The 13,366-nt window shown below is 40.6% G+C and overlaps 1 protein-coding gene across 1 annotated transcript in view; it reads left to right on the forward strand.

Moving 5' to 3' along the window:
• Nucleotides 1–11,388, forward strand: part of SLC16A10 (solute carrier family 16 member 10) — a 149,890-nt gene extending 138,502 nt beyond the window's left edge. The window contains exons 5-6 of the mRNA XM_030199214.1: nt 2,177–2,405; nt 9,704–11,388. Of these exons, the coding sequence (XP_030055074.1) occupies nt 2,177–2,405; nt 9,704–9,924 (450 nt within the window). The 3' untranslated portion in view covers nt 9,925–11,388. The remainder of the gene's footprint in view (nt 1–2,176; nt 2,406–9,703) is intronic.
• The last annotated feature ends 1,978 nt before the right edge of the window (nt 11,389–13,366 follow it).

Raw genomic sequence — 13,366 nt, forward strand, 5'->3', positions numbered from 1 at the left:
AGTCTGCCTGAGCCTACCGTGAACCATCTAATGAGAAGAATGGTGAAAACAAACGTAGTGGAGCGGCTGCGAGGGTCAAAAATTTACATCAGGCGTGGATGCTGTTTAAATATACCATCCTGGAAGCTCAGGCCAAATATATTCTGTGTATTAAAAAAGAGGAAGGAAGACCAAATGACAGCCGGCATAGTTCAAAAGTGAGGTGAAGGAAGCTGTTAGAGCTAAAAGAAAATCCTTCAGAAAATGGAAGAAGGAACAGACTGAAATGTTGAATTCTTTTGCTTAGTATGCTGCGGCAACTAAGAAAGCAAATAGGTATTATTAAGAAGGGAATGGAAAACAAAAATGAGGACGTTATAATAGCTTTGTATCGGTCCATGGTGTAACTGCACCTTGAATATTATGTTCAATTCTGGTCGCCACACCTCAAAAAAGATATATAGTGGAATTTAGAAAAGGTTCAGAGAAGGGCGACGAAAATGATGAAGAGGTAGGGACTACTTCCCTATGAGGAAAGGCTGAAGCGGCTAAGGCTCTTCAGCTTGGAGAAAAGACGACTGAGGGGAGATATGATAGAGGTCTATAAAATTAGTGGAATGGGTAGACGTTAATCGTTTGTTTATTCTTTCCAAAAATACTAGGACTAGGGGGCATGCAATGAAGCTTCCAAGTAGTAAATTTAAAACGAATCGGAGAAATTGTTTCTTCACTCAATGTGTAATTAAACTCTGGAATTCATTGCCAGAGAGCGTGGAAAAGGCAGTTAGCTTATGGGGTTTAAAAAAGGTTTGGATGGTTTCCTAAAGGAAAAGTCCATAGACCATTATTAAAATGGGCTTGGGGAAAATCCACTGCTTATTTCTGGAATAAGCAGCATAAAATATATTGAGCTTTTTTGGGATCTTGCCAGGTATTTGTGACCTGGATTGGCCACTGTTGGAAACGGGATGCTGGGCTTGATGGACCTTTGGTCTGTCCTAGTGTGGCAATACTTATGTACTTATCTTCTTAAGTGCTTATGTACAACTGAACCTGTAAGCAGGACAGGAGGTCACACAAGTCACCACAGGAGCTGCTATCCTGCCTGCTGGAGATTTAGAATATTGGCTAGGCTGCTAAGCACAGGAGCTTATGAGACACAACTCAAGAGTTCTGTCTCCACCTGCTGGTGGATGGTCACATCCAATTTATCTGGACTGATCCTTGTGCCATAATGGAAGCCATTATGGCTCCTTGCATTCTTGCCCAAGTTACTTAACCCTCCATTGTCTCAGGTAGAAACTTAGATTGTAAGCCTTCCAGAGACAGGGAAATACTTAGTGTAGCTGAATGTTACCTTGAGCTACAACTGAAAAAGGCATGAGTTAAAATTCAAAATAAAACAAAAGGCTGCCTAACTTGTGTTTCAGACATTCACTTAAATTACACTGTTTGAATTTGTAGGTTTACTGTTTTTATTGTGGGATTGTATAAGGTTTTAGATGGGGGGAAGGGGGATAGTTGGGTTTTGTATATACGTCCATGGACTATTTGAATTTCTAGGATTTTGAACTATGCCTTTTGTACACAGATGAATAGTTCTCAACTTGGAAGGGTAATTTGTTAATTTCCCATTTTATTTTTTGTTGAAAAATGGAGGACTTAGTTGTTATTGGGTGGGGGATGTCATTTTAAGTTGGAAAATGGTGATCTTTTATACTGTTTCAGTATTATGACAACTGTTTTCTTAAACTGTTTATACATTTTAATCTTTTTAATTTTGATTTGTATGTTTTCACTTGATCACTAATAAAATTGTTTGAAACATAAAAGGTTAAATTGTGTGTTTTAAATGGTTGTGTATGTTTTTTGTACTCCGCCTGAAATGGTAGGTAGAGCACATTTTGTACTTGCTCTTGGGCATGCACACATTTGCCAGTTTATTTTGCATAAATAAATATTTGCATAAGTGCATATCCTGCCCAAACCCTACCCCCAGGAATCTTTCCAACCAGGTTGGACAAACATTAGTTTAGATGCCTACACTGTGGGAATCGTTTTACCTGCAGAAATACCTTTTAAAATTGCCCCTGTGTATGCAGTGCATAAAAACATAAGAATAGCCATACATGATTGAGCTATTTATAGAATCAATAAATACGATAATTTCTTAAAGTTTCAACCCCTCTCTTTGTAGGTCATCTCTTTCTTCTTTATCGGGCTGATGTCCATGATGATCCCGCTCTGCAAGACCTTTGGTGCCCTCATTGCTGTCTGCCTTTTCATGGGGCTCTTTGATGGCTGCTTCATTTGCATCATGGCTCCTATTGCCTTTGAACTGGTGGGTGCAAAGAATGTCTCCCAAGCAATAGGATTTCTTCTGGGGTTCATGTCCATCCCCATGATTGTTGGCCCTCCCATTGCAGGTAAAGAGAGCCATATGTTACCTATTGCAGTCCCTGTAACAAAAAGTGCATTGAGTATCCTGATAAGTGAGTATCCTGGAGGACTCGGGAAATGGGCACAGAGTTACAGAGTCTGCCACCTCTAGCACTGAAGGGCTCAGGGGGGAGGTTACGTGACTGATGTGCAGAGCAGGAAAAGTGACACCCAGATTTGGCTTTTGGGTAGACCTTTGTGTTGACTTGTTACTGGGGTTTACTGGCCTGTTACCTCTGGTTCTGCTGCATTACCTTTGTGGATTTCTGCTTCTGTGCCACAGCATGTCGAAAGCTACATTTAAGATCACACTGACTTCTGACCCTCGGTTTTCTCTATTCTGCAATCTACACCTTTTACAGCAGTTTTGAAGTCTGCAGCAGAAGAAACTGTCCAGCATCCATGATAATAATTTGCACGACAGCGTTCTCAAGTGATGCGGCAGATTCCCACTGCAGCTCTTTCTGACTCTGGGCAAGTCAATTAACCGTCCGTTGCCCCTGGTACAAAATAAGTACTTGTGTATAATATGTAAAACGCTTTGATTGTGACCACAGAAAAGTGGTATATCAAGTCCCATCTCCCTCTCCCTCCCTTTGATATAACTTACCTGAATCTACTACTTAAGAACATAAGAATAGCCATACTGGATCAGACCAGTGGTCCATCTAGCTCAGTATCCTGTTTCCAACAGTGATCAATCCAGATCACAAGTACCTGGAAGAATCCCAAATAGTAACTAGTCCATGTTACAAATCCCAGGGCAAGCAGTGACTTCCCTATGTCTATCTCAGTAGCAGACTATGGACTTCCTCCAGGAAGTTGTTGAAATCTTTTTTTTATTTTTTTTTTCATACCCAGATTTACTAACCACATTCTTTGGCAATGAGTTCCAGAGCTTAACTATTTGTAGAGTTTAAAAAATATTTCCTCCTATTTGTTTTAAAAGCATTACCATGTATCTTCATTGAGTGTTCTGACTTTACCTCCATCTATCCTATGAAGAACCCCCCCCCCCCAAAAAAAAAAAAAACCCTCCTTTTCTCTTCACTTGCAGAGGTTCTGACCTCTAAAAGTTTATATATTTGTGTTTGTCCTGACTAACTGCTTATAACTTTTTGCTCTCTTGCATTGTGTTTATATTTTTATGATCAAATTGTTTTAAGGATGCTTTTTATTACCAGAACTGTTATGTACCTTCATTTTACTGCAGAGTTGACTCGGAGTGCTGCCCGAGAGATAAACTTTGAATATTCAGATTATCGTTTGATTTGATTCATAGATTCTAATCTGCTCTTACCCGTGTATCCTTCTCTTAATATTCCCTTGATAATCTGCTGACTTTACCTCCATCTATCGTATAAAGAAAAAATAAACAGAGATCTCCCTTTCTGCTGCAGAATCACGGAAAAGTTTACCAGATTAAACTCAAACGAAGAGGAAAATTCAGCTAGCGAAAGTGCAGGCAGAGGAAAATATGGCTAAAGATGTAAAGAGGTGACAAGACCTTTTTTAGATGTGTTGCGGAAAGGAGGAAAGATAGGAATGAAATTGTAAGACTGAAAGATGGTGAGAATGGCTATGTGGAGAGTGATGAGGATAAAGCAAATGTGCTAAACAAATACTTTGAGGTTCACGGAAGAAAATCCAGGAGAAGGACCGTGGTCAGCTGCCGAGGATATATCTGGGAATGGAGTGGATATTGCGCCATTCATGGAAGAAAGCATTTATAAACAGCTTGAAAATCTGAAAGTGGACAAAGCTGTGGGGTTGGATGGGATACATCCCAGGATACTGAGGGAGCTCAGAGAATACTGGTGAAACCTCTTAAGGATCTATTTAATAGATCTTTAGAGATGGAAGAAGTTCTGCGGGACTGGAAACGAGCTGATGTGGTCCCTCCTCACAAAAGTAGAGACAGGGATGAAGTGGGGAAACTACAAGCCGGTAAGCCACATGTTGATGATAGGAAAAATAATGGAGTCACTGCCGAAGGAAAATATAGTTAACTTTCTAGAAGCCAACGGGTTACAAGATTTGAGGCAACATGGCTTTATCAAAAGAAAATCCTGCCAAATTAATCTGATTGACTTCTTTGACTGGGTGACCAAAGAACTGGATAAAAGGGTGTGCAGTAGATGTAATTTACTTGGATTTCAGCAAAGCCTTTGATACGAACCCTAGCAAAAGACTCGTGAATAAACTGAAAGGGCTTAACTTGGAACCCAGGTGGTTCAAATCTTCAAATCCTTGCTCAAAGCCCACCTCTTCAATGTTGCTTTCGGCACCTAACCTTTATACCTTTCAGGAAATCTAGACTGCCCCTATTTGACTGACTGTACATTTGTCCTTTAGATTGTAAGCTCCTTTGAGCAGGGACTGTCCTTCTATGTTAAATTGTACAGCGCTGCGTAACCCTAGTAGCGCTTTAGAAATGTCAAGTAGTAGTAGTAGTGAACTGGCTTGGAAACTGGTTGACTGACAGGTGGTGGTGGTAAATGGAATCCATTCGAAAGAAAGGAAAGGTGAGCAGTGGAGTGCCTCAGGGGTCTATTCTGGGGTTGCCGAATCTGTGTAATATATTTGTGAGAGATATTGCTGAAGGTTAGAAGGAAAAGTTTGCCTTTTTGCAGTTGACATGAAGATAGGCAATAGTGGATACCCCAGAGGAAGTAGAAACCATCAGAAGAGATCTCCAAAAATTAGAAGAATGGTCAAAGGTCTGGCAGTTAAAATTTTAATTAATATGTATCATCTGGAGTACCCTCAAAAAATCTGGGTTTTTAAATTTTAGCCAAATAAACATTCAAAATAAACCCTACTCAGTTTAATTCTAGTCTACCAAACCATATATATAAAATAATTTTTTTAAATTTTGTTTGGTGCTCAGAATGATTAGTGCAAAATTAGTGACTCATGCTGAAAGCCAACGCTTTCTATAGTATTTAAAGACACACTTTGCCAACCTTTATTGCACCAGACCTTCCCTGCCTATCATAAATGAAAGCCATTTATTAATAAGTGCTTTGTGAGTCAACATCAGAAACTTGAATTGTATTCAGAATTCAATAGGCAGCCAGTATAATTTCATAAGGAGTAGAGTAATATAATCACTTCGTTTGGGGTGACACAGCACCCTAACAGCAGTGATTTTGGAGAGTTTGAAGATGCTTTGCTCGGACTTAGTGATTCCTGCAAACACTATGTTGCAGTAGTCCAAATACGATAGGAGAAAAGCATGAAACATTGTTAGAAGAAGTGAAAGGTCAAGGTAACTTCTCACTCATCTTAACTTTCAGAGACCCGTAACACCAAATTTAAGCATTGATGAAATTTGGGCTGAAAAAGTCAGTTTGTAGTCCAAGATTACTCCAAGATACTTAAAGCTATCCAAAGGGGGTGTAGGGAGTCCAAAAAGAGTCAATATGGTAGATAGTGAGATGGTGAGGAGGCTTGTCCTGTTAGCCAACAGGCGACTGTTTTTTGTGGGTTAAGAACTAGATGATGATCAGACAACCAAGAAGCTACTTTATCCAAACAGAGTTAAAGAAGACTCAAATCAGGTTTGTTGACAGTATAATGAATACTAAGGATGTCGTCTGTGTAAACATGCCCACTTAAACCCATTGACTGGATAAGTGATACCAGAGGACTAATAATGAGATTAAAAAGAACTGGAGATAGTATTGAACCCTATGGTACGCCACATGAAAGATACGTCTCTGATAAGTGATCTTTGACAGCTACCCTAAAAGTGAAATTGCCAAAGCGACATATCCGCTATCGAACTTAGTGCGAACCTTACTCAACAGTGCAGTCATGATGGTCTCTGTACTGTAAGTGACTCTAAAGCCAGATTAGTGAGGCTGTAAGACCAATACTGACTTAAGGTGAGATTGCAATTGTAGAAATACTACTTTCTCAGTGATTTTAGCCAAGAATGGAAGATTGGAAATTGGTTGGTAATGTGCCAGAATAGATGGATCAGATCCAGGTTTAAATCGCAGTTTTTAATACAGCGGGGAGAATGCCGTCAGCCAGTGAGTGGGAAATTAACTGATCAACTATGTTGGCATTATATGATTTTAGAAGTGTTGTTCAGGGCTTGGTTTTGTCGTGGATGGAGTACTGCAAAGCTTTGTATATCGGACTACTTGGTTTGAGTATCAGCACATTTCAGGTGGTCCAGAATGCGGCTGCAAGGTTAATTGCGGGTACATCAAGGTTTGTCCGTATGACTCTGATTAAACAACTACATTGGTTGCCAGTAATTCAAAGGATTCAATTTAAGGTGCTAGTACTTGTGCACCATTTTATTTCAAACAGGTTTTGAATGTATATCATCCAGGAAGGTCATTAAGATTTGAGACTGCTATGCGGTTTTCAGAAGACATTGGAGTGAAAATATGATGAAATTAGAGCATCTGTCTCTTCTGTGGCAGGGGTGTCCTTATGGAATGCACTTGTAGGTCAGCTGTGTTTGTGTAGCAGCATTTTACAATTTACATACATAAGTACATAAGTAATGCCATACTGGGAAAAGACCAAGGGTCCATCGAGCCCAGCATCCTGTCCACGACAGCGGCCAATCCAGGCCAAGGGCACCTGGCAAGCTTCCCAAATGTACAAACATTCTATACATGTTATTCCTGGAATTTTGGATTTTCCAAGTCCGTTTAGTAGCGGTTTATGGACTTGTCCTTTAGGAAACCGTCCAACCCCTTTTTAAACTCTGCTAAGCTAACCGCCTTCACCACTTTCTCCGGCAACGAATTCCAGAGTTTAATTACACGTTGGGTGAAGAAATATTTTCTCCGATTTGTTTTAAATTTACTACACTGTAGTTTCATCGCATGCCCCCTAGTCCTAGTATTTTTGGAAAGCGTGAACAGAAGCTTCACATCCACCTGTTCCACTCCACTCATTATTTTATATACCTCTATCATGTCTCCCCTCAGCCGTCTCTTCTCCAAGCTGTATAGCCCTAGCCTCCTTAGTCTTTCTTCATAGGGAAGTCGTCCCATCCCCGCTATCATTTTAGTCGCCCTTCGCTGCACCTTTTCCAATTCTACTATATCTTTCTTGAGATGCGGCGACCAGAATTGAACACAATACTCAAGGTGCGGTCGCACCATGGAGCGATACAACGGCATTATAACATCCTCACACCTGTTTTCCATACCTTTCCTAATAATACCCAGCATTCTATTCGCTTTCTTAGCCGCAGCAGCACACTGAGCAGAAGGTTTCAGTGTGTTATCGACGACGACACCCAGATCCCTTTCTTGGTCCGTAACTCCTAACGTGGAACCTTGCATGACGTAGCTATAATTCGGGTTCTTTTTTCCCACATGCATCACCTTGCACTTGCTCACATTAAACATCATCTGCCATTTAGCTTTTTTGTGGCAGTCTTCTTTTTAAGCTGAGTTGGCTGGATATTTTACTATCTGCTGGACAGCTAAGTCTATGATTCAGGATGAAGAATTGTTTAGTTTTCATAGTGTGTTTTTGTTTAATACTGTTTGTGTTTTTATGGAAACCACTTAGGTTTTAGGTGGCATATAAATTTTAAAAATAAATAAGATCATCAAAGGGAGGAGTACTTAAGCCAATTTGAGGGAACACGATCTAAAGCACAGGTAGTAAAGTTTATTTCCGTTAAGATTTTTGAAATAGACTCCTTTGAGGGCAAATTGAAAGAAGACCACTGAGCAGTTAAAGATGATGACGTCTGAGGGACCAGGATTAGGAGCATCAACAATGGATGTAAAAATTGCCTGTAGGGAATTGTATTTGGCAAGAAAAATTTGAGCCAAAGAGTCAATTGCAGGAGTATTATACAAGACCAATGGACAGGGTTGCATCAAAATGTTGAAAATTGAGAAGTATTTTGTTGGAATCTAAGGCATTTCTTATATTGTTAGTGAAGAATGTTCGCTTGGCCGCCTTACTGTGTTCTGTGAAAAAGCACTGTTGTGTACATATGTAGCATGTTTGGGACGTTCTGTACTTTTCCACCAGGGAAAAAAGGGATGGGATTTTATTTTATTCTGTAAACCGCCTAGTGGCAGATTTGATTTGTAATAAAGGGTATATCAAGTATCAGTTAACAAATTTTACTCCAAGTACTTTCTGATGATCAAGAAGATGGGGTAGGGGTGCCCCATTCTAGACCTAAGAGCCATGAACCAATATCTGGCACAAAAAAAAAAGCTTAGGACGGTTTGACTGCTTATGCTCTCTGGCCTTAGGATGCATGGAGGCCTGTTCGGTATCATTTCCCCTTTTTTATTTCAAACAGCCTGGTAGCTAAGGATTCCCAGATGTGACAGTATAATGTCCTGCTTGTCCTTGGGGAAAAAGCAAACTTACATACCTGTAGTAGGAGTTCTCTGAGGACAACAGGACATGTGTTCTCACATCCCCACATTCTGTCAGCTAGTATATTAGACTGCCTGGTCCCGTGTGACAGCAGCAGGCAGGAACGAATGCACCCATGCATGGTTGACGATCCCAAAAGCTTCTGGAAGTTAGAACACTGGGTAGTATCTCTGCCGAAGGCTTCATCGGATGACATCACCCAAATATGAAAATGTGTCCTGCTGGCCTCGAAGAAAATCTGCTACAGGTGAGTAACTTTGCTTTTCAGGAATTTATCAGCTTTGTCATCTATAATTTCAATGGCATAGTTTTTCACAGTACAGGTCTACAAACCCTATTGGGGTGTTTGTAAGTTGTGATATCTTTTAATATTGTAGTGCAGGCCTTCGATTTAGAACATTAAGTGGGCAGACAGATAAATGTTTTCTGCCACTATTAGTCAAAATGAAATTTGTTTCCTGCTTTTATGTACTGATTTTTGAATGGTGTACATTTTATCTATTTGGGATTGTTTACAATGAAATAAGCAGAATAGCAAAGAGAGCTTGGGAACAAGTACATAGGCTCTCTAAGGGAGTGATAGGGAGAGTAGTTGGCATGAATAGACAGACTGGATTGACCATATGGTCTTTATCTGCTTTCATTTTACTCTGTAAGATTCAGAGCAGCTTTGAAGCTGGGGCAGTGCTGTGCTAGTGTCTAGACTGAAGAAATGTTGAGCACTATAGACATATCTAGAGCAAAACAACCAATGATGATGCTGAGTATAACCGTCTAGTCACTGTGAACTTTGCTTACTGTATGAAAAGCTCATAACCTACAATGTGGAGAAAACAAGTGTCATATACCATGTGCAGTGCCTTAAATTGTTGCTTTGCTTTGCTCCCCTCTCTTCTCTCAGGCATCCTGCGTGACGTTCTGGACTCCTATGATGTTGCATTCTACTTGGCTGGGGTCCCCCCTTTGATTGGAGGAGCTGTGTTGTGCTTCATCCCCTGGGTGCATCAGCAGAAGCAGGACGGCAAGAAGAGTGCCATATACCTGGAGAAAGAAGAGAAAATGCTGGGCCATTCCAGTGGCCCTGACAAGCTGAGCAAACAGCACTTGGAGTCTATGGTATAATGTACCTGTTCACTTTTGCTGTCACAACTTGGCGCAGGTTCCCCTTTTTAAGTGAAAGAAAACCTGCTATGTTCATTTCTTCATATCATGTGACTAGTGCCATAACAGGTGTGAGCTAGGTAAAGCCTCCCTCTCATACGATGTACCTGAGCCTGAAGAACTGCACAGGGGAGACGCTGTGATACCTTGGGATTGCAGGTGACAGTATCTACTGTCCATAGTGTGTGCAGCCCAGAACCACAAAGCAACCCACTAGCTACCTAATGATCTTTCCAGGGCCCAAAGCGTGCTGCAGCCTGCCCTGCTCCCCAGTGCAGAAGTCAAGTTCTTTTTATAATTTAATATATTGCAACATTTTTATCCTGTGATGGCTGTTTCTTAATCGGTAACTGCTTCTTTTCTGAAGTAACTTCTACAAATCAAAACTGGAAGCTCTCCTCATGATATTTTCCCCTAAAGTTGCTGGACTATTCTTTTTCTGAATACTGCACTTGTCCCTGGATGTGATCGTTTTTATATATGGCTGCAAGGACAGCGTAAGTTCTCCATGCACAGACGTAGAAAGCTGATTTCTAGGACAATTTTTTTCCCCTTCTGTACAGCACAAGATCCCAATTTAATCATATACTGAGTATACAGTGGGTCATTCCTGCTAGGTGTGTTGCCCTTGTTCTGGTTTGGAAGCCAGCTGGGACTGTAGCATTTTTACAGGGCAAGTAAATATCTCGGCTTTCCTTCCTAAAGGAACACTTCTATATTTATATCATGCTGCTCTTGCACATTGAGGTGATTTCCATGGGTAGCCTTTATTAATCTACGGGTACATTGTGTCTACATGTATATGTGTTGTTGAGCCAGGGCTCCTGGCTTATACTTCATCTTCCTAGAAGCTGATAAGGGAGTACACTCACTTCCAAGGAAGAAATGTTGAGCAACGGGTGTCCATGGAATCTGCTAACACAGTTGCAATGAGAGTTCAATGGAAGAATGTTTTATCTTCACTCCTACTACCTCTCATGTGACTTTTATCCTTGCACCAAAGATTGTGACAAATCTATGCAAAACGTTCTGATATGCTGTGTCTAGAAATGTATCTGGGAGATCGGGAGGGTATAACGGGACAGGTTAAACCAGATTAATCAGTTTGCAAATCTTGTGTGTGATGTCATTCAGATTTTATTACCTACTTTTTCCAAATACAAGCTCAAGTTCAATTACAATTCAGATGCATGTTATTTCCCTGCCCAGGATTACAATCTGAGTTGTACCTGAGATGATGGAAGGTGCACTGACTTCCTTATCAGTTAAAAAATTGGGCTTTGAACCTTCATTTCTCAAGTTCTTAGCCGCTACTCCTCCATTCTGGACAGTAATGCAGGCTGCCAGGCTGCTGTTTCTTCCTCTGTTTTATTAAATTTTTTTTACTACAAGCTTTAAATATTCTTTGTATGTAACTTACTTTTAAAGGGATTTTAGGGGAAGGCGCATGCCTTTTTTTTTTTTTTTCCACACCATGGAAACCTACAGGTCAGGGCCAGCCCAAGGATATCTGACACCCTAGGGAAATTTCAACTATGCACACCCAACCCCCCCCCCCCCCATCAGAGGCTGCTCAAGGCCTTCCCTACCTACCCTGTTCATGCTCAGCATCTCTCTTCCTTTCCTTACCTTCCTTGTACCCAGCATCTCTCTACCTCCCCGTATCTAGCTTCTCCCCTTCCCTTTCCAAGGAATCTGTCTTTTCCCCTCAGTTCCAAACTTCCTACACCCCAAGGTGTCCAGCATTTCTCCTTCCCTCCCTCCCCTCCCCAAGGTGTCCAGCATCTCCCTCCTCCTTTCTTCCTACCTCCCAGGTGTCCAACACCTTACCCCATGTTGCACTCATTGTTACTGTTGCACTACTGCACCAACTGTACCCAAGCCTGCAGCTCTAAACCAGAGTCATTACAGACAGTGTGAGGTCTTGAGCATCAGTGCATGCTCAAGGTCTGCCGTATCCTACCACCTCCAAATTTCATGTTTTGGAGGATGTAGTAGGTCTGAACCACTTTTTTTTTTTTTTTTTTTTAATTTTTAAATGTAAAAGCTTATCTTATAGCCAGTAATCACTTAGTAAGTCAGTGCATGAGTCACCCCGATGTTGGCCTCTGTTTCGCAGAAGCACATGCGTGGAGTGGATACATTTTTTTCTAAATAGACTATATAAAAAAACTTCTTGTGAATACGTTTAGTAACATAATAGTCACTTGAATCTTGTATTTTATGAATGAATATGATTTGAACCAATGACGTATGTGAGGAGTGAAATAAGAGCCAATGAAACACCAGCTTGATAGTGATTGGTTGATATAAGCTTTAAAACCCACAGAAAATGCCAAGCCTCCATAATTAGAATGCTCAGCATGCTTAGAATAGAGCAAAAGAATTGAGTATGACATGTTAATGCTTAAATGTGCATTTTGTAGAATTGGAGTTTAAACACAGCTTTATTTTTACCCCCTGAGGGACAGCAGATGTGATTGTGTGAAACAGAGGCCGATGTTAGGTGACTTGCAGGGACTTCCACATCAATTATAAAGCTTTCATTGGCTATGAGAAAAGCTTTTCAAAAATTTTAAAATTAAAAATTTATAAAAGTTGAAATTATTAGAATAAATGAAGGGAAGGTTTTTGCCTATGATCGATGCCAGCAGGCTATCAAGACCTGCATTTCTGAGGCTTTTCCATCCAATTTTTGTCTACTAGATCATATTGATCAAAAGTTTAAGTGAAGTGTTTTGTGGATTCAATACATAAGAACATAAGAATAGCCATACTGGGTCAGACCAATGGTCTATCTAGCCCAGTATCCCATTTCCAACAGTGGCCAAGCCAGGTCACAAGCACCTGACAGAAACCCAAATAGTGGCAACATTCCATGCTACCAATCCCAGTGCAAGCAGTAGCTTCCCCATATCTGTCTCAATAGCAGACTATGGACTTTTCCTCAAGGAACTTGTCCAAACCATTTTTAAACTCACATACACTAACCGCTGTTACTATATCCTCTGGCAAAGAGTTCCGCAGCTTAACTATTCGTTGAGGTAAAAAAATATTTCCTTCTGTTTGTTTTAAAAGTATTTCCATGTAACTTGAGTGTCCCCTAGTTTTGGTACTTTTCAAAGGAGTAATAAATAGACTCACTTCTTGTTCTACACCACTCAGGATTTTGTAGACCTCAATGATATCTCCCCTCTTCTGTCTCTTTTCCATGTTGAAGAGCCCTAATCCCTTTAGCCTTTCCTCATACAGGAGGAGTTCCATCCCCTTCATCATTTTCATTGCTCTTTTTTGAACCTTTTCTAATTCTGCTTTATCTTTTGAGATACGGCGACCAGAACTGAACATAGTACTCAAGGTGAGATAGCACCGTGGAGTGATAAAGGTATTATAGTATTTTCAG

Source organism: Microcaecilia unicolor, chromosome 3 (genome assembly GCF_901765095.1).
Source record: "Microcaecilia unicolor chromosome 3, aMicUni1.1, whole genome shotgun sequence".
NCBI classification, from domain to species: Eukaryota; Metazoa; Chordata; class Amphibia; order Gymnophiona; family Siphonopidae; genus Microcaecilia; species Microcaecilia unicolor.